This window comes from Suncus etruscus, chromosome 13 (genome assembly GCF_024139225.1).
Source record: "Suncus etruscus isolate mSunEtr1 chromosome 13, mSunEtr1.pri.cur, whole genome shotgun sequence".
Lineage (NCBI taxonomy): Eukaryota > Metazoa > Chordata > Mammalia > Eulipotyphla > Soricidae > Suncus > Suncus etruscus.
Window position 1 is genome coordinate 31,461,908 of NC_064860.1, and position 22,125 is coordinate 31,484,032.

At 38.6% G+C, this 22,125-nt stretch overlaps 1 protein-coding gene and 1 pseudogene across 1 annotated transcript; both read left to right on the forward strand.

The window, feature by feature from the left end:
* The first annotated feature begins 1,554 nt into the window (after positions 1-1,554).
* On the forward strand, positions 1,555-16,897 carry LRRC58 (leucine rich repeat containing 58). Its single transcript, XM_049785923.1, has 4 exons — positions 1,555-2,065; positions 12,346-12,474; positions 13,594-13,871; positions 15,992-16,897. Exons 1-4 carry the CDS (start codon positions 1,566-1,568, stop codon positions 16,198-16,200), a joined length of 1,116 nt encoding a protein of 371 aa, XP_049641880.1. The 5' UTR covers positions 1,555-1,565; the 3' UTR covers positions 16,201-16,897.
* Positions 3,604-3,690, forward strand: LOC126026912 (uncharacterized; annotated as a pseudogene).
* Positions 16,898-22,125: the final 5,228 nt, after the last annotated feature.

The window sequence follows — 22,125 nt, forward strand, 5'->3', positions numbered from 1 at the left end:
AGTAAAACTCTCATTGCTGAGCTTTTTTACACTGATCGACTAAATCTGAGCTATCTCTAATGAACTGCCTTTATAGCTTTCAAATTAACTTCTCCCCGCGATTACTCAACTCAAAAGCTCAGGTGTACTTTTATGTCCTCACTTCGTGTGCTTAGGGAAGCAGGGGCGTGTAAGATCTGTTTTTATGGATGGAGAAACTAAGAGATGCCAAAGTTAGGAAAAAGGGTGGAGAGTTCGACTTTTATTTTATTATTATTATTATTATTATTTTTTAACTGTAAACTTAAAGGAGTATGGGTACAAGGTTTATTTTGCTTTGTAATACAGTTGTTACTGAAATAAAAAAAAGAACATTAAAAAAAGCTACTTTCTGAATTTCATCTTTCATTTTGATTATACTTATGTTACCCAAATAGTGGGTATGCTTTTATTTCTCCTATTAAAGATGAAGACATATGAAATAATTGAATAGAAATTTTTGAACCAGAAGAACTTTTGTTCAGATGTTGGATTTTTGGTGTTGGTTTTTTCTACCTCACGACTTTAGTCACACAATACAGAAACCCCTCAATTGAAGTTCAGAGTCTGTTATTTCAGACTTCAGAGGTACGGAATGCGCAAAGGCCAGCGAGTAAGGTCATTCATATATGTGTACATAATATATATATATTATATGTTATATATTGTGTATATGTATATATTATTGTCATTCATGAAGTTTCCTTAGAGCTTAAAATGCATTCAATAGCAAACTTTTATAAGGATTTTAGGGCCCGTAGAGATAGCACAGCGGTGTTTGCCTTGCAAGCATGCCGATCCAGGACCAAAGGTGGGTTGGTTCAAATCCCGGTGTCCCATATGGTCCCCCGTGCCTGCCAGGAGCTGTTTCTGAGCAGACAGCCAGGAGTAAACCCCTGAGCACCACCAGGTGTGGCCCAAAAACCAAAAAAAAAAAAGAATTTACCATTTATTTTTGCATTCCAGGTTAGTGCATTCTTTTATTTTTTAATATCTTTATTTCAAACACCCTGATTACCATATGATTGTAGCTGGTTTCATGGGTTCGACTTTGAGGGTGGCTGCCTTGGAAGTGAAAGGTTTGTTTTACAAAAGTCCACCACTTGCAAGTTAAATTCTTGGAGCTTGCATTCCCTTTTTCACACAACCCTGCGGCAGGGCCTCACTCCCAGAGAGGAAACCAGGCGGGCGGGGACACGTGATGCGCAAATTTTCAAGGGCAAAAAATAACAAGTCGTCGAGAAGGAGGAGAAGGAGGAGGTGACGGCCCAGGCCGAATTCCAGGGGAGCGAATGCGCAGCCGCCCCAAGCCGGGGTCAAAGGGCAACGGGACGCGTCTCGAGTCTCCGCGCACGCGCGCGCCACGTGGGGGGGCGGGGAGACCCGGATGGTCGTAGTCGCGTGACTCGGCGGCGACGCCGGCGGCCGGCGCAGCGCTCCCTTAAGCCCGGGTCCACTTCCGAGGCGGAGCTCACTCCGCGCGGGTTCCGGGGCGCGGCGGAGCTGCGGGGCCTGCGTCGCCCTCCGACGCCGCCGCGCTCCAAGCCATGGAGGACGCCGGGGCGCCGGCCGGCCCGCTCGGGGAGGCCGAGCTGAACTTATCCCGCTTCAGCGCGTCCCCGGAGACGCTGGAGTCGGAGCTGCGGGCGCGGGGCGAGGAGCGGCGCGGCGGGCGCGAAGCCCTGCTGCGCCTGCTGCTGCCGCACAACCGGCTGGTGTCGCTGCCGCGGGCGCTGGGCGGCGGCTTCCCGCACCTGCAGCTGCTGGACGTGAGCGGCAACGCGCTCACCGCGCTGGGGCCCGAGCTGCTGACGCTGCGCGGCCTGCGCACGCTGCTGGCCAAGAACAACCGGCTGGGCGGGCCCGGCGCGCTGCCCAAGGACCTGGCGCGCTCGCCGCTCAGCCGCAGCCTGCGGGTGCTCAACCTCAGCGGCAACTGCTTCCAGGAGCTGCCCGCCTCGCTGCTCGAGCTGCGCGCCCTGCACACGCTCAGCCTGGGCGGCAACCAGCTGCAGACCATCCCGGCCGAGATCGAGAACCTGCGCAGGTAGGTCAGAGGAAGAAGCTAGCCAGCGGGTCGGCGTGTGCCTGCGAACCTTCCGAGTCCCGTCTCTCCTCCTTTCGTGCAAGAAATGCAAGACGTACCTCCGGCGTTGAAGAAGCGACGAAGGCCCACGACAGCGTTGTTCAGTGCACCGTAGTGGTCTCGGCCAGTGTTTCCTCTCTTGCCCCTTCCCAACCGAGTGAGCCAGCTCCAAAGAAGCAGCGCCCCGTTGCACAGCAACAGGGTCATGCATGCATGTCCTTGCTAGGAAAGGCTTCGCTCGCTGGGATGCACTCCCCACTTGCAGGGAGCCACGTTTCTTCTCTTGCAGCGTGGCATCAGAGGCCTCTCTGGTTTTGATCTCTGTTCTCTCCGCTCTTCTCCCTCTTCTGTAGCCGCACCGCCACTCCTGCTGCTTTTTTGCAGCATTTTTGTAGGCTTGCAAGGAAATGGTTCAGTGTTGCATGCATGCACCCGCTCTGTTCCAACGCCGGTCCCTCTTATCTACCTGGAATGGTTAATCGACACCTGCAAATCGTCTCCTCCTTCCTAACACCAGCTCCATGGTCATTTTTATCGTCTTTCCTTGGGGCTTGCTTGGAAGTTAATTATTACCTAAATTCTGCGTTTTCAAATCTCACCATTGCATTTCCCCCCCCCCCTTTTTTTTTTTTTTGATTATATTCCATGTTTACAGGTCCTTTGCTCCACCAACCTGCTTTGAGTATTTTCTCAGTGATTGTATGTTGAATTACATGGAGTAAGGAAGTAGAGAAACTAGTAGAACTTTCCGAAGGTGACTTGCAGGCGAATATGAAAGCAAGAGCAAGTGTATGGTCTAAAAAAAAATCTTAAATCTGTAAACCGTTTTTACCACCTTTGTTGAGATTTTTCTGAAATAATATTAGTAGCAACCTGAGAATGAAGTATAGTGAAAAGAATATTGGCCTGAAAATAACTCTTATTAGTTGGTCCGAGGGGTTGTGTATTCTTGTTAAGCTGTTTAACTTAGTCTCCAGCTCACACCCAAATTTGTGTGAAAACTGAAAGAAAAAAAAAAAAAAAGTAACTAACTCTTAGTGTTCCTAGTCCTTAGGCAGGTCACTTAATATATAGCCTAACAGCAACCTTCTAATGTGCAGGGGAGGCATTTTGGATAATATGTTCCCTTAAACCCACCAACAGGTATTTATTGAGCACTTATGTTCTTTCTTTGCAAAGTGGGTGAGGATACACATAATGAACACAAGGACTGTTTCTTTTGGAGCTAACATACTAAGAAAAGGAGATAGTGAACACCTAACAAAATCTTGATATTTAATTACAGTTGCTCCTAACTTCTGTGAAGACTTGTGCTTGAAGTTGCCAATTCCTGAGGTTAATCTTGTTATTTGAACAAGTAACATCTGAGTTGGAGCTTTCTAGAGAGTGTGGAGTTGAGATCTGTCACATGGCTCCCTGAGTACTTCTAGGAGTGATCCCCATGCACAGAGCTGGTAGTCCTGGAGGCACCTCCAGGTACTTAAATTTAATAATTAAACGTCAGTGCTCACATATACTAAAATTGGAACGATACAGAGAAGATTAGCAAGGGTGATACACAAATTTATGAAGCGTTCCCGTTATTTGACTGAAAACCCAACTACAATCATTTCTGTAACCACAGTGCTTAAATAAAAAAAAATATCTAAAAATAAAAAATATTAAAACATCAAGAAATGCAGTAAAAGGTCAGTTCACTTAAATCAGCATTTCGCAACTGTGAGATCACAGGTGAAAAGTGAGTAATATAGGGAGCCACAACATGAAGCAAGGAGCCCATAGGAAGGAAAAAAGATCAGAAAAAGATTAAGAAACACTGGTTAGGTGTCCCTCAAGCACTGCCAGGAATAGTAAAACCTGAGCATAGGTGGGTGCCCCCCAAAACCAAAAAAAGTGAATAATGAAATGAGGCCAGTATGAATAGCTCATATTGCTAGAGCATGTTCTTTGCCTATAGGAGGTCTGGGATTGCTCCTCAGTACATTGTGGTCCTTTTAAGTGTCAACAAGAGTGAACCCCAGATACTGACCCAGAAGAGTAGATTTGAATATCACTAGATGTTACTCCCCCCAAAAAAAAATTAATTATAAGGTAAACTAAAAACTGTTTTTTTTTAAATCTATGTACATTCGCTCCTAGATCTCTTGTATATTATTTACCAACCCCTTATTTCCTTTATAAATAGGTCCATGTTTCTAGGTACTAATATTTGTCTTTTACAAGTTTTTATTTGTTCGATGGCCACACTTGGCAGTTCTCAATTCTTACTCCTGGCTTTGATGATTATTTCTAGCAACGCTCACAGGACCATATGTGCTGCCAGGGATAGAATCCATGTCAGTCACATGCAACGCAAGCACCTTATATATGTATTATCTCTGGCATATCTATATTTAAAAATAGTCCAGTATATATATCCATATAAGAGGATTATTCCTACCTTCCATCATTCTAAGAAGCAATAACATAAATGCATAGTTTAATTGGTATAATTGACTTCACCATATTTAACAGGGTGTCTTTGTTTATATTTTCTATAACTTGTCTGAAGTATTAATTAAATTAATATTAGTCCTTGATGGTGGATGGATTGTGAGGACTTTCTCAGCTTGCCCAGCGCCTGCAGCTTCTTTGGCCTGGCAGCTCTGAGGTTCCAGGTAACCTGGAGGAAATGACCCACAGCAGCCATGAAGTTTTAGGAGACACGGTTTTATTACTAAATGCAGCTTCTAAGCTAAGCAGCCTCTTTCCTTCCTGCTCCTGCATCTATCCTGTATCTTCTCTCCATTCTACTTCCTTCCCCTGAGGCTTCTCTTTCCACATCCCCCCAGGCCCCTCTAATTAACAACCATAAACCACTCCCAGGAGTGGGTGGGCCTGGCTATCAGGTAAGATTAGCATTTGGCCTGGGGAGGGGTAACACTTGTTAATGGTTTTCCTTTTGTTGTTTTGTTTTTGGGCCACACTTGGAGGTGCTCAGGGGTTACTTTTGGCTCTGTGCTTAGGAATCACTCCTGGTAATGCTCTGGAGACAACATGGGATATCTGGGATCAAACCCAGGTCGCCTGTATTCAAGGCAAACACTGTTAGAGTTTGGTTTTCATTTTAATTGTGATAATTCTTTGCAAGCGCTTGTCCCACCTGGCAGGAAGGAACCTCTGGACTGGCCCCCTATCCCTACTTGTTTTCCACCCTTGGGGATGTCATTTCAACTCTTCTCAATATAGACCTCCCGGTCAGATAGACTTCCTGCGGTTTTTGGTTCCACATCTAGTCTGTCTGCCTGTTGGTTCCCTTTTGCTGTTTGCATATAGCTTGGGGGTGGAATTTACTGAACCTGTTTTATCTCCATAACCGGATGTGGATTATTTTCTTTGTCTGCATTTGCTTCCAGACCCATGTTCCCCAAATTCACTTCTATTGGAGTAGAATGACTCCCTCTACACACTATGCATCTCTATGCCCCCTTGTTAATCTTTTTCTTTTGTGACAAAATCCTCTACTTTTATTTAAGTATTAATTTTAGTTTTAAAACATCTGGCAGAGATTAGGGGACTCTGTTGCATAGAAAGTGCATTTTATGATTCATGTCCCCAGTTCATGGCAGCAGAATCTTTTAGTTTGTTTTTATTGTTGTTTTAGTTTGGGGGCCATAGCAGACTGTCTCCAGGGCATACTCCTGGCTTTGTACTCAGGGATTACTTTTGGCAGGACTTGGGACCCTATGGGTTGCCAGGGATGGATCCTGGGTCTGCCCCGTACCAGGGCAGTGCCTCAGCCATTGTGCTATTGATCCAGGTCTATAAAAGAATCTTTTTTCAAATAGTTTCTGAGGGAACAGCGAGATAGTTCTAATGATGGAGCAAATGCATAATCTATTAGTAATACTTTTAGGGGGCTGGAGAGATAATGTAGCAGTTATGGCACTTGCCTTACTCAGCAGTGACCCGGGTTCAATCCCTATCATTCCATATGATCCCCCAGTCCCCTGCCCACCTGAGCTCAGAGCCAGTAGGTAAGACCTGAAACACATCTGAGTGTGACCCAAAAACAAACAAAAAAAGAAAGAGGGGCCAGAGCGGTGGTGCAAGTGGTAGGGGGTTAGCCTTGCAAATGCTGACTTAGGATGGACTGTGGTTCAATTCCCTGGCGTCCCATATGGTCCCCAAGCCAGGAGCAATTTCTGAGCGCAGAGCCAGGAGTAACCCCCTGAGCATCATCGGTATGGCCCTCAAAACCAAAAGGGAAAAAAAAAGAAGAAGAAAAGAAAGAATAAAGCTAACCAATAATAATTAGTTTCAAAAGTACAGTTTTCTACCTCCAAGCCCACTACTGTTGTCAGCATCACTCCACCAGTGTCTCAGGTTCCCCTTTTACCCCCACTCCCACCTTCAAATTTTTTCTAGTCTTTATAGTGTCTAAGACCTTCTATCAATGCTCTTGTGTTACCTCAGTTCTCTCCTCATCATCTACCCCCTCCTTTTCCTCCTTGGCATTTTTAGTACTTGCTATAATCAAGTGCCAAAAGTTTGCCATATTTGACACCTTCCATTCCCTTCTCTAGTTTGCTACCACAGATAAGTGATAACCTTCCAGTTGCCACCCACACTGATTTCATCTTTTCTTAGACCTGCATATATTGCATTGTGTCTACATACTATAGCTTCTTTTTCTTTTTGTTTTTTTGGGTCCTATACTCGGGAATCACTCCTGGCTGATGCTTAGGATATTTGCAGACTGAGAATTGAACCTAGGTTGACCACATGTAAGGCAAGCGACCTGCCCACTATACTGTCACTCTGGCCCTATACATACCACAACTTCTTAATCTCCTTACCTGATATTGGAACATTTGGGTTTCTAGTTCTAGCTACTGTACTCACCACTACAGTGAATATAGGTGTTCACATATCTTTGAATAAGTCTTTTTGTATTTTGAGCTAAATACCAAGAGAGATCACTGGTATGTATTATGATTCATTTTATTAACCTAAGGTAAATTAGGCTGTTCTTTTGAGATGGTGGATGTGAATTCTTTCATTCAAAAATAAAAGTATACTTTAATACTTGGTTAAGACTTATATGCATTTATGTTTGTTTTCATAATGTTGAATAAGTAAGTATAATTTGTTTAGGTATACAAGGCATCTACTTATTGGTATAAAGAGTGGGAATAATTTTTACCTATTCTTCTGAACTTTTACCTGTATTGCTCTCATTTAGGTCAAACAACATTACTTGAGGAATAGTTTAGTAATGTATTACCCAATTGAGTAATAGACTAAGAAAATGAAAATGGTGCCAGAGTAAAAATACTGTAGGAAGAGCACTTTCCTTGCACATGGCCCACCCAAGATTGTTCCCTAGCACCCCATGTGGTCCCATGAGCACTTTGAGGTGTAACCCAAAAATAAAACAAAAAAAGGAAATTAAAACTCCACAGCATTGATACCCAAGATGCCAGATCTGAGTGTAAATGAGTTTCAATGGAGACATTGCCCACCATCTTTTCTTCTTTTGGTGGTGCCTCTCTGATTGATGGGCTTTGAGAAATGAAGATACAAGAAATATGAGAAACAAAAGCTAAAAATGAATGCCATGGAATATTTGAAACTATTGTACAATAGGTTGGTGTCTTACAACAGAGGGGACTGATTCCTGCTAAACAGAATGAGACAAAGTTTCAGTAAAGAAAATTGTTGGTGGGCCTGGAGAGATAGCACAGCGGTGTTTGCCTTGCAAGCAGCCAATCCAGGACCAAAGGTGGTTGGTTCGAATCCCGGTGTCCCATATCCCCTCCCTCTCCCCCCCCCCCCCTGTGCCTGCCAGGAGCTATTTCTGAGCAGATAGCCAGGAGTAACCCCTGAGCACCGCCGGGTATGGCCCAAAAACCCAAAAAAAAAAAAAAAAAGAAAGAAAATTGTTGGATCTGAAAATAAGTGTTTAAAATTTCTTGTGCTTATCAGCAATGCATTATGTTAGAACAAATGAGGTCAATTCCAGGTCCCTGCAATTTGATCCAAAATATCCCCACTCCCCAAAAAGAGTCTTGCTCAATAAGCACTACAAAGATAGAATTGAAGGGGAACAGCTGATGAGTTATATCATAGGAAACACAGTTCTTAAGCATCAGCGAGTTTATCAGTTACACTTATAATCAAAATGTCCAGGTATAAGTTATAAAAAAGGGGGATAGGAAAAAGATTAAACCAATAGATCTCTCCTTACAGATTTGTGATAATCTTACTTTATCCCTTTTAGTCTTACCTTCCTGCTTCCATTCTTGCCCATTACATCCTTTCTCCAACTGATATCCACACAAATGCCAAAGAGCTGCTTTTAAAGTATAACTGATGTTATACAACTACCCATTGATTGGGGAAAAAAAAACTTTATCAAAAGGCCTTTTATGATTTGGCACTGCTGGGAAACCTTTCTGACTCTTTGACTACTATTTTCTTGCCTCTGTCACTGATTTACCTAGGCTCTTTCACAACACCAAGCGTTTTTCCACCTCATGGATTTGTACTCAGTCATTTCATTAGTCTTTTCATTCAAGTGTCATCTAAGAGAAACTTTTCTTGCAACCCTATTTAGAAAATCATTACTGTCACCATCTGATTACCACCCCTTTTCTTTAGAGTGCCAGATGATATTTGTAATATATGTTCACTGAATTGTCTGATACTCTAGCTTCTTAAGGTCAAGAGCTTGAATTTATACTATGTTTGCTAAAATGCTTCCTGATACCTGGTAGGTGTGTACTTCATACCTGTAGACTCTCTGCCACCTTAAACGATATATACTATCCCATTGTTATACATTCAGATATAAAGCCATTTTTAAGAAGAAAAACTGGAACAAAACAAGATGTAAATAAATTGCCCAAGTTCTTAACACTAATAAGTAATCGAGCTGGGATTAAATTAAGTAAACCCAAACAAAGTAAAATTTGTAGTCAGTATTTATGATCAAGAGTTCAAAGCAGAATAGATAAAAAAAGCTCTAAGATGGCCAGGAAAATGCATAAATGGATAAAACCATGATTTGCAAGTTGGTGGCTTGATTTTAGTACTGGGCACCTACTTCACCCAAACACCACTCTGAAAATAACCTAAAGCACCAGCCAGATATGGCCTAAGGGGGAAAGAAAGAAGAGCAAAAAGAAATATTTAATGTGAGTTAAGGATCATTTTAACAAGTTTATTTATTTATTTTATTTTATTTTTGGTTTTTGGGCCACACCCGGCGGTGCACAGGGGTTACTCCTGGCTGTCTGCTCAGAAATAGCTCCTGGCAGGCACTGGAGACCATATGGGACATCGGGATTTGAACCAACCACCTTTGGTCCTGGATCGGCTGCTTGCAAGGCAAACGCCGTTGTGCTGACTCTCCGGGCCCTCAACAAGAAGTTTAAATTGACTTGATTGTATCTGCTATTTAGCCTTTTTACTGAAGGGGAAAAAGCAAAAATTAATAGAACCATTAAGAAAAGAAGGAAAACTGATTATAGTTAGAAACCGCTAAAGCAAGTGCAAATAATGAGACTAAACTGGCTCTGCTCTCAGGAATCACTCTTGGAGGTTTCAGGCCCCCCCTTTTTGGTTTTTGGGTCACACTCTGCAGCGCTCAGAGGTTACTCCTGGCTCTATGCTCAGAAATCTCTCCTGGCAGGCTTGGGGGACCATATGGGACACCAGGATTTGAACCACCATCCTTCTGAATGCAAGGCAAATGCCCTACCTCCATGCTATCTCTGGCCCCCTTCATGGGATCCTTTGAGATATTGAACTCAGGTTAGCAGTGTTAGCTGTTTGCAAGACAATCATCAATCCTCTTCGCTAAAACTGGCTCCAAATCTAAAAGTTTTTGAATTAACAATAGTAACAAGTTTAATTCTAATAGCTGCACTGATTTTTTAAACACATTTTTATATTATGTTAAAATGGTTAAAAGTAAGGTGATGATTCTGCATTTTGGCAATATGATCTCTTGAAGTTTGGCAAGGAGTACTCTTGAGGGCTATTATGGACTGTACAGTGACTCAGCAGCTGAGTCATGCCTGCCGTGTGTGAGGCCCAGGGTTTGATCTCTGACACCAGAGTGCAATGTGGCATTTTACAAAAAAAAAGGGGGGGGGCTGGAACAAGATAGTGCAGCAGGTATGGTTGTTTGTCTTGCATGCAGCTAACTTGGATCTGAACCACAGCACCCCACATTGCCTACAAGCTCAACCAAGAGTGATTCTTGAGTGCAAAGCCAAGAGTAAATCCTGAGCATTACTGAGTCTGGCCTAAAAACAAAAAAATAAGAGAAATGCTAATTGTGGGCTTGTAATTAGCTATAAGCCATATAAACCTCAGAGTTACTTTTGTTTAGAGGCCACACACAACAGTGCTCAGAGATCACTTCTGATAGAGTTCAGAGTACCGTGTTTTTCTCTCTCTAAGACGCACCTCACCATAACACAGTTCTTAAATGCTCTCCTCCCCTGCACTCAGGCTTTTTCATCTCCAGGCGACATTCACTTTAAGACACACTGGGGTGGGCGAGGTAAGGATGGGACTAATGGTACGAAAAATACAGTTATGAGATGTTGGAGAATAAACCCAAGTTTGCCAGATGCCAATCAAATGCCCTGCTATCTTTTTTCTATCACTATGGCTCTACCCCTTTTATTTCTCCCCCTTTTTTTTTTTTAACATTATTCCTTATACCCTAAAATATAACACGTCTCACGCCTTTTCTTAGGAACTTTGATTTAGCAACTGGTTGAAATTTGGATGAATTTGTAATTTTAAAAATATTGTAGATGAGGGGCATGAGTTATATATATAGTACAGCACTTTCCTTGCATGCGGCCATCCAGGCTTGTTCCCCAGCATCCCATATTTCTGAGAACATCAGAAGTGATTCCTGAGCACAGAACTAGGAATAATCTCTGAGCACTGCTGGGCATGACCCCAAAACAAAAATTATAGATGATTCTTAACTAAAAGTTTATTATGTTTTTATTATGGTAGTGGTGGTATATTGCATTGTTTTGTTTCTGCAGTTCTTAGAATCATACCCGGGACCTCACAGGCCAAGCATATTCTGCTGTTGAGCTACTTTCCCTATCTTAGTCCTAGTCCGACTGCTAAGGTTTTAAAGGAACAATATAGATTACTGAGCAGATTTTATCAGGAGACAAATGTTACTTATAAGAGAAAAAAAAATCTATGCAGGTTTTATTGGCATGTTTACTGGTTTTATTTAAATGTATATATTTTGTATATACATTTAGTGGTATATATGTAGATATATAAAGAACTAATTCGATTGTCCACAAAAAAAGAATTTGAATGAACCTTCTTCAATTTTCTCCAAAGAATAGCAATACATGTGGTAAAATTAGTGTCTAAAATGTTAGTTTGCTCACTCATAGAAAAAAAAGATTATTATCTAGAACTTAAATTTGATGATAACAGGCTTTTTTTAGATAACTTACATATAAGTTATATAAGTTCATTTGTTACTTTCAAAGCAAAGAAACAGCAGTGTTTAGCTATGTTTATTCACTCATCCCAAAAGGCAAGTTGACTTTTCCATTGCTGTCAAATTCAAATTTTCTAGCACAGAATTCGCCATTCTTATAATCCGACCTTTATATACTGTCTTATTTCTGGGTTTCTCAACTTGAATCCTTTATCTTTGTTAAAACATCAATTCACTGTACCATTGAAAAGGTTAAATTCTTAATCAAACTAAAGTCATAAACTCTGGGGAAAGCATTTCCTCTTTCCTCAGAAATTTAGACAAATGTGTCCTTGTCTTCTGCACTTTAAAAATTAAAATTTATTTATAGATCATTTAAGATTATTTAAGATCCTGCTTATATTTTCATCACATTACTTTTTTTTTTTGCTGTGTTTTATGTTTATAATATTTATTAACACTTGAGTGTGTTTTGTCTACTTATAAGTTTCCTAAACATTGTATGGTTTGAATTCAAAGTGTAGCTCAGTGATGAAGCACTTTCTTGCCTTCCAAAATTGTTGATCTGAATTTGATTTCTGGTACTGGGGTTGCGGGCAATAGAGGAGAGTGTATGGTTTTTAAAAAAGATTGTTTAGTGCACAGCAGGTCCTAAGTAATACATTTGCTGAATTAATAGTTGATACATGTTTGTTGTAATAAAGACAAAGGGATACCCTATACAAATTTTGTTTACATTTTTTTTATTTATTTATATTTGCAGCTTAGAGTGTTTATACCTTGGAGGAAATTTCATTAAAGAAATCCCACCAGAATTGGCAAATCTACCTTCATTAAATTACTTGGTATTATGCGACAACAAAATCCAAAGTGTGCCTCCTCAACTTTCACAGTGAGTAATTTTCTCCGGTTTATATATATAGAGAGAGAGGGGCATCTGCTCACAAGAATTACTGTCCCACCTCCATATACATATTTTTATGTAAAGAAAGAAGATATTCTCAAAGTAAAGACATGAGAATTACAATTTTGAAGTTTACTGTGAATTGGTTAGTTGGGGACTGTTCCCAGCCAGAGCTCAGGGAGGTTGGGATCACTTACTGCAATACTTGGCCAGTGTGGCCAGATGTTTCCCTCTTAGGGTCTGAATCTGTGAGGCTATTAGGAAAGGCAGGCATACTGGAAGCATGCAGTGCCAAAGATCAAACTCCGGGTCTAGCATATATCCATGGTATTTCAGGGTCCCGAGTTGCTTGTTTTCACCGTGACTTAAATATTCTGTTTATTTCTCAACTATCTGCTTAATGTCTTTTATTAATCAAAAATAGTTTGGAATTGGAGAAAGAGTACAAAAGATAAGGCACCTAACTTGCATGTAGCTGCAATCACAATCCTAATTCAAATCTACTGTACCTCACATGTTTTCCTGAGTACTATCAGGTCTCTCCTGAGCACAGAGTCCAGAATAGTCCCTAAGCAACAATAACAATGGGTGAGGCCAGAAATTAAAGAAAAAAATTAACCCAACATAATTTTCCCAGGATTTTTGAGATATGTTGATTATAGTTGATATTAAGCATTTTTGATGAATCTTGATTCCTATTGCATTTAAAAGCTTGACTCTTGAGGCTGGAGCGTTGGCGCAAGCATTAAGGCATTTGCCTTGCACGTGCTAGCCTAGGACGGACCGCAGTTTCTTCCTCCAGCATCCTATATGGTCCCCCCAGCCAGGAGTGATTTAGTCAGGAGTAACCCCTGAACGTCACCGGGTATGGCCCAAAAACCAAAAGAAAAAAAAATCTATCATTTATATCAGACCACACATAGGAGTACTCTTAACTGTTCAATTTTTAGATACCATCTAGTCTTACCACTTTTTATTTTATGTTTTTGGCCTATTTGTTCATTCATGGAAATGGGTTTTTTTTGTTTGTTTGTTTTTTTGTCTAACTTTTTGGGCAGTTTCCTTGCTTGCTATCATTAACTTTTGTATTACATTCATTCATTCTAGGTTGCATTCCCTTCGTTCTCTCAGTCTTCACAATAACTTGCTGACGTACCTGCCTCGAGAGATCCTCAACCTTATTCATTTGGAGGAATTGAGTTTGCGAGGAAATCCTTTGGTTGTTCGTTTTGTTAGAGATTTAACCTATGACCCTCCAACTCTCCTGGAATTAGCTGCACGAACCATTAAAATTCGAAATATTTCCTACACTCCCTATGATCTTCCTGGGAATCTTCTTAGGTACTTGAGTTTAGCCAGCAATTGCCCAAATCCCAAATGTGGAGGTATGTTATTTTAGTCTTTTTTTTCCCCCATCATTTAAATTGATACTTGTTTAAATTAGTTGTCTTTTTTTCCAAAGGAAGTTTCTGTTTATGTACCTTCTCTTTTCATCCTGTACTGGAAGGGTATTTTATTCTATAGTAAGTAGATTCTCTCTATATAATCTGAGTATCATCTACCTTTATGGGTCTGTAGTTAGAATGAGCTAAATATGCCTCAATTTGAGAACACAAACTAGAATTTTTTGTTACTATAAAGCCTTGGTTCAAAATTTCTTGTTTAGAACATTTAGAGAAAATTACTATAAATAAGTCAGAATAGAGTGAGAATCCAAAGTACTATTGAAAATCAAAGGAGAAAATTGCATTTTTTTTAGATCTGGAAATACAGGACAAATTTTAATTTTTTGAAATTTTGTTCACACAGTGCTCAGGGAATACTCCAGCTCTGTGCTTAGGTGTGATCCCTGGTGGTATTCAAGATACCTGTGCATGCCAAGGATCAGTCCTAGATTGGCTACATGCAAAGCAGTATCTATATATAGTATAGTATACTATCTATCTGGCCCAAGAAAGGAAACATTTAAGAAAGAAGTATAATTGTAGGTAAACTAATATGGGATGGAATGTTGGATAAAACAAAATTCGATTGGGGGACCATATGGGATGCAACCAAGGTCTGCTATGTGCAAGGTAGTGTCTTATCCAGCCCCTGCATGCAAAGCAAGTACCTTCTCCATTCCCTGATTTTCCCTTTTTAAATCATAAATATTACTCAATATAGTCAGAAAATTGATGGGTAGTTATCAAGGAAAAAAAAAGACAGGAAATCATATTTCTCCTTTGCTTGTATCACATCTCTTTATTTTGGTCCTTTGTGTGATAGATACAGAGTAGTTCGTACCATAGGAAACTGATTGTAGAAATTGAGGTTTCTCTTCAGATAGGTGATAGGACTCAGAATTCTAAATATTCAAGTTTTATGATAACTGTTGAAACAGTCTTCATAGATTAGAGGTATGCACTGTCTTTTTAAGAAGCCGCTTAGAACCCAAGTCACAGTGACCTCTGTTTTTTTCTGTTATAGCTATGTTTTTACTTTACAAAATGCCACAGAAGTTCAGGAGGAATCTCAAAGAGCTGAATACTGCTTTTAATTATTTATAGTTCTGTAAAACTAAAATTAAGATCATTAATAAAATAGATTTGAAGCCTTTGAAAGTAGATGATTTGTTGCTTTTAATTTTATCTTCCTGGTTTACATAAAAACAAAGGTTACCAGGAGTTGTCTCCTTTTTTCAACTTGTTTGTACAGCAGCAGCTGATTCTTTGAGAACCTTGTTAAAAAAATTTAACCTGGCAGTGCTAGGACTCAGGGCATGCTCAGTAGTAGTATTTTTTTATTTTGTCTAGCTTAGGTGAAGTAGGTTAATACCATAGAGTGACTTGTGAAGGTAGAGGGAAGGGCATTTTGAATATCTTTTAATTGCCATCAACTGCTGTCACCAAGTAATCACAAAACAAGCCAAGAAAAAGTCATTTTTGTAACAATCCTCAGAGACAATTAGAGGAGGGCTGGAACACCAGCTCACTCCATGAAGCTCACCACAAAGAGTGGTGAGTACAGCTATAGAAATAACTACACAGAGAACTACCATAATCATGTGAATGAATGAGGGAACTGGAAAGCTTGTCTGGAGTACAGGTGGGGGTGGGGTGGGATGGAGGGAGATTGGGGACATTGGTGGTGGGAATGTTGCACTGGTGAAGGGGGTGTTCTTTACATGACTGAAACCTAATCACAATCATTTATGTAATCAAAATGTTCAAATAAAGAAGAAGAAGAAAAAAAGAAACTCAGGTAACTTAAAAAAAAGAAATAGTGTCTGTTAATGTCCTTTAAAATAAGCTCTCCTAGCCTTCACTTTCCAGCCAAACTGCCATCTGCCGTATTTTCCAATAGTTCTATATACATATACATTTATAGAAACAGCTATTAATCCTACTTAATATTCACAAGAGAGAAGAGTGTATGGCATTTCTTCAGTCTGTTGGGGAAAGGGCAGAAAAAGAAACTCTTCAATACTTTCTGAATGAGCTTTGTGCTTTTTCCTTTTTTCCAGGAGTGTACTTTGACTGCTGTGTCAGACAGATTAAGTTTGTGGACTTCTGTGGGAAGTACCGCCTTCCCCTAATGCACTACTTGTGTTCTCCAGAATGTTCTTCCCCTTGCAGTTCTGCCTCTCACAGCTCTACATCCCAGAGTGAATCTGATTCAGAGGACGAAGCTAGTGTTGCAGCACACCGAATGCAGAAAGTTCTTCTTGGTTGAATGAGTTGAAACACTTAGGACAGGGGGGATAAGGTGACAGACCAGCAAAGGCGGTCAGAAAAAATAGACTTTGTTGTTCGCTCCTAGAAATTTATCTTCCATTTTGAATGTTAATGAAAGAAATTGAGAGATGGCATGAAAGATTTTGTATTTGATCCATTCTGTAGGCATGACTCCATTTCCATGTTTGGGTTCTATGATTATAGTTCACTCTAAAATCACTTTGAAATTTTAATAGTTTCCAGTTTCCATTCAGCTTTGCATAAAATCAGGCAGAGAATGGAATGTTCTAAAGAGCAGTGCTATAATTCATGAGTGGTGTAGCATCAGATGAAGAAAGAAATAATCAAAACACATTGTTATTAAATAAAATGATTGTCAGTGTTGTCCTTAGGGTTAGATTGTCACCTATATTATAGATTAGCTATGTTATATTGCCCTTAATTTTTATGTGATTTTAAAACTCTTCCATTCTGCTCCTTTTTTCTGTTTGATTGCTGTTACCCTTATTTATCCAGCAAAGACTATTTAGTGCCTTCATCCTAGCAAGGATTTAGAATTTATTTCAGAAACTATGCAGAACACTAAAATGTGTGTTAAGAGAACGGAGTAACAACTGTGTCTAGCTTATGAGTTTAGAATCTTTGGTTTATGGATAAAATAAGAATCTAATCATTTTTAATAGAAAAATATATTTCTTTTGACAGAAAAGATTATAAGCTAGAAAAAACTTCTTTGTATCTTGATTAAAAGAATGGGAAATTATTTTGTTACATTTTAACAATGGACTGAGACTCCTTTTGCTCAGTATTTGACTATAACTTATATTTAAAAGAAAAAACTAGAAAAACATGACAGGTTAAATTGGAGACAGGGATTATAGTATTTGTATATAGTTGAACAATGCCCAAATCTAGTTTAACAAAACAATATATTTTTTAAAGTATTGGTAAAAATTGGGGTGTGAAAGTTGATGGGCCACACTTAGCAGTGCAGGGGGAGGGGGAGCACACAATACTCAATACTGGAGTATAAACCAAGATCACAGAATGCAAGGCGACCACCTTACCTATTATATATGCTATCTGGCCCTGATTTTTTTTTAAAAAGTGGGGTTTTATGGGGGGAGGGGTGTTGGGGCCCACACCTGGTGATTCTTAGAGGTTACTCCTGATGGTGCTCCAGAGACCATATGGGATTCCAGGGATTGAACCCAGGTCAGCAGCATGCAAGGCAAGCACTTACCCACTGTACCATCTTCTCTCCCTGATAAAATACTTTTTTTAAGTGTTAAATATCTCCTCATTTTGTTAACCATTTTTCTGCTATACTTTTCATTGCTATTAGAAAAGACCAATTTTTTTTATTACTTGGCACTAAAAAAATAATATAACTAAGTTGATATATACTAGTGTATATGAAATCATGTGTAATGATTTTTTGATAAATGTTACTTACACAGTTATCCCCATGTCAGAAAGGCCTTATAACCTCACATGTTCTGTCTTCCCCTTCCCTGGCATTTATGACCAGACACACCATTTTTTAAAAACAGGTTGTTGTAAAGTAATGGTTTGTATCTGTTAGTTTTTTCATATGTAGTATTTTTTATTTTAGAAGAAAATATACTGTAGGATAGCTTGTTTGTGTCTTATTTGTTCATGAAACTTGAGTTTCATGACTGCAGTCGTGAAACGCTGCTATGATGTAAATACCTTGTTATAATGTAACAAGACTCCTTTTTTGATTCAGAGTATTTTTGTATATATACATAAATAATGTATGTTTTTGTTGCCTTGAAAAGTATTAGATAGGTGAATATGTCATTAAATAGAAGTAATAGAAAGCTTTGTTTCCCATTTAAGTCCCAGCAAGTTGCACACTGTAAAAATAGGATAGTTGGCTTAAGATAAACTTGGGCAGAATCTAAGTGGCAAGCCAAAATGATTTCTAAAGTACATGATTTGATGGAAAATATTTTCATGGAATGTAAGTAATGTATTCACTGTGAAGTACATAGTTAATAGGACCAAATTTTTCTGATTTAGATTCCAAAATTTACTTTCTGATTCATTATTAGCCTGACCTAAGTTACAGTTTGGCTAGTCTCCTAGAAGTTATTAATCTTCATGAAATAAATGGCAGACATGTAAATATATTTAACTTACCTTTTTCAGCTTTTTCAAAAGAAGATACAATGACCGATCTTTCACATATGTGAATAGGTCCAACTAGATATAGCTCTTAGCTTCTGTTATATAATAGATGTATACATATATAACCAAACATCTTTGGACAAATTGTAGTTCTCTGTATATACACTTGAAGATCTCAAATCAGTATTCAAGCTGTCTTTAGTCTACTTTTAACTCTTAGTGTTGACTTTTTTAAATTTTTGATCAAATCTTTTTAAATATCGGGCCGGGCGGTGGCGCTCGAGGTAAGGTGCCTGCCTTACCTGCGCTAGCCTAGGAGACGGACCGCGGTTCGATCCCCCGGCATCCCATATGGTCCCCCAAGCCAGGAGCGACTTCTGAGCGCATAGCCAGGAGTAACCCCTGAGCGTTACCGGGTGTGGCCCAAAAACCAAAAAAAAAAAAAAAAAAAAAAATCTTTTTAAATATCTGCTAATTCTGAGAACTTTTTGGTTCCCCCTTTAAAAATAATTAGTGATTCTAGAAATTAACCATTTGGTAAGATGATCTAGAGAACTTGAATTAGTGTAAGAGTCATATAACTGACTTACAGAAAAAGAAGCTAGGGGAGCTCGGGTCCACACCCTGTGTTGTACAGAGACAATTCCTGGCTCCTGCTCAGGAATGACCCCTGGCGATGTCAAGGTACCATATCTTTTTATGTCAGGGTACTTTATATCTTTAATTGCTAGTTAACATATTTGTATTTAAACTATATTTAATGAATTTAATATTGTTCTACTTAGACAATTCTAGTCTCCAAAACTTTAGTGGATAAAACTACTTAACCAGAGTAGTACATGTTTATAATGGAATTCTTCAGTAAAAACTTTTAAATTAAAATAGTTAACATTGACTTTTTTTTTTTTTTTTTTTTTGTAATTTTTACTCCTAGAGTCTATTTCTCAGTGCCACCAAGCACTAGAGATTATAAAACAGTTCTAACGTATTAGGAAATAGGATTGGGGCCGGAGAGAGAGCACATCTGTAAGGCGTTTGCCTTGCATCTGGCTGACCCGACCCAGGTTTGATTCCCGGCATCCCATTTGGTCCCCCAAGCCTGCCAGGAATAAACCCTGAGCACTGTTGCCACCGGGTCAGACCCAAAACCAAAAATAAAAAAATTTAAACAAAGGGAAATAGGATTGACTAAGCTAATATTTTGCTTTTATGCTGCCTGGCATTGGCTGGTCTAAGTGCTGATTTCACTGTGTACTAAGTAAGTCTCTTTTACAACTCTTATTTGGAACTGTAAGTTACCAGATTTAAAAGAGACTTTCTCATTATAAATTTTGTCTCAAGTTTAAAAGTTTTTTGTGTTAATGTAAATAAAAGTTAAAAATAATCCACTCTAGTGCAGTGTAATACAGAATACAAGACATTGAAATAGCAGTTTTTTTAAGAAGAAAAAGTTGCTGGTATTTTAAAGAAATATTTAAAGCAACAGAGGGCAAAAAAAAAAGGAAAGTTACCAGACACTCTGGGATATCTCTGAGCCAACAACATCCTTTAATTGTTTTAAAAGTAAATGGCCCACTGACTGCCACCAGAATTCATTCAATTTTTCCTATGGGAAAATTGACAAGATCCTTCCATAAAGATAGGCCAATAAGTAATTAATTTTTTTTAACAGTCATCTAACTTTTTATTAAGGAAAACTCACCTCAAATTTGGACTCTGGTTTAATGCTTATCTTCTTGTGAAAAAAGAGACAACACTAAGCAAATAGTTTGAAATTTAAAGCATTTTAATGGTAGCTTTTTATTGAAAAAAATAGTCTAAATAGTATGACCCTTTGTGGGCAACAGTATTAGGCACAGCATAACATAAAGATAGTTAATTTGCATTTATTTATAGATGGTACTTTTGTGATCCCTTTGGCAGCACTTATACTGAAAGGCCAATTTTTTACTTAAGTAGCTGTCTTGTTAAGTCAATGTAAACACATTATATCACTTTTTTATATTATAGTCATATGTTTTGAGGCCATAGCCAGCAGTACTTAGGGCCTACTCGGCTATACTCAAGGATCACTCTTGGTGGTACTTGGATTGAATGAGGTTCCATTCCAAGCATCCTTGTACTCTCTCAACTTCCATAATCATGTTTTTAAAGGTAGCAGTTGACCCAGTTGTGCTCAGAATGTATGTGCCTTAAAATCCTCCAAGTACCAAAATTTGAGGAGCTGTTACTTAGTTAATAAGTTATTTGTGAAAGCCTCACCTCACAATCATTTATTAGCATTAGATAAGGGAGAAAGATTGGGATCTTGAGGAATTCCTCCAGAATGATCTCATGTTTGTGTAGGACTTTTGGAAGGAGAGGGAGCCCAATTATATGTGCTGTCATAAAAGGTCAAAGCCATAAGGATCAAGGTTTCCTGAAATTATCAAAGTATTTTTCCTTTTTTGTTTCATTTTCTTAATATTTTATAAAGATGAAAATTTATTTCCACTAAAGAATGACAAAACTTCTTTAGCAAGTTCACATTAATATATCATATAAGATATTGCTGTGCTAGCATAGTTTTACATATATCTTCTTTAATTTTTTTCATGTAAATATTTTATTTTTCTGTCTCCACAAATTTTACTAAGGATTGATACACAAAATAGCAGTTCAGTAACAAATACAGGGTAATACTAAATTGGGTGCTATTAGACTTTTACCTAGCAATGGTTAGTCTCAGTTTATCAGAAGGGACAGTATTTAATCTAGTAAATATTAAAGTAATTTCATTTAAATAAGGTTATTTATATACCATCATACTAGATACCCATAATGGAGGGTCTCTGTTCACCAGATATTTCCTTTGGCTCAGAATAAATTGAATAAAATGTTTTGTTCTAAATTCTAGTTAGGGCAAGATTGATATTGCTGTTGCTGCTACTAAACATTAAATTGGCAACTTTTGGTGCTTAAGGGATCCTTGCACTATTTTAAATGATATTGATAATGTTATTGAGAAGGATTATTGACTCAATAATCACTTAATAGCAGCACAGAGATTTGTGTGCTTGTATCTCAGATATGTTGCATGAACAAGCCCACTTTATATTCCTGAAAATAAACTGAGAGGAATATTCTGAATAGCCAGTATTTTAACTTTGGGATTTTAGGATAACAAAAACTATTGAAAATATGCTTTTACTTTGGTCAAATTACTTTTTTTTTCTTTTTCTTTCATATTACTTTTTATTACCTAATTCATTTCCTCTTTTTGAAATGAATGAGTTAGGAATATCTGTAAGTATGTAGTTAATACTAATAACTAATTCTGCAATTAAATTATGTTTCAGCAATTAAATTTAGTTTTAGGAAAAACTGGTTATTGCATCATGTGTACATATTGTAGTGGTAAATGGTCTAAAAAATTAATCTGCCTCAATTCTAGTGCCTCCTCACTGGTCATCCTACGCCAGACAAAAAAATGGGGGACAGAATATACTGTTATATTAACTCATCTGTTTGAATTTTGCCTTATCAAACATTGTGCCTTGTTTTATTGGTGGAGTCTGAGTTAATATTCCAGAAAAGTTGTTACTTTTGTTGTTGTACTTTGTTTTAATTGACAAGGTTGACCAAAAAGTAAAGTTTGTATAACATTAGTATTTGCCTTATTGCTTTATATACCTTTGCTCATTTGTTGATTGCATATTATCAATGCATGAATGAATATATATATATATGTACACATTATGTGTGTATTAGCATTTACATTCTGCTGTAT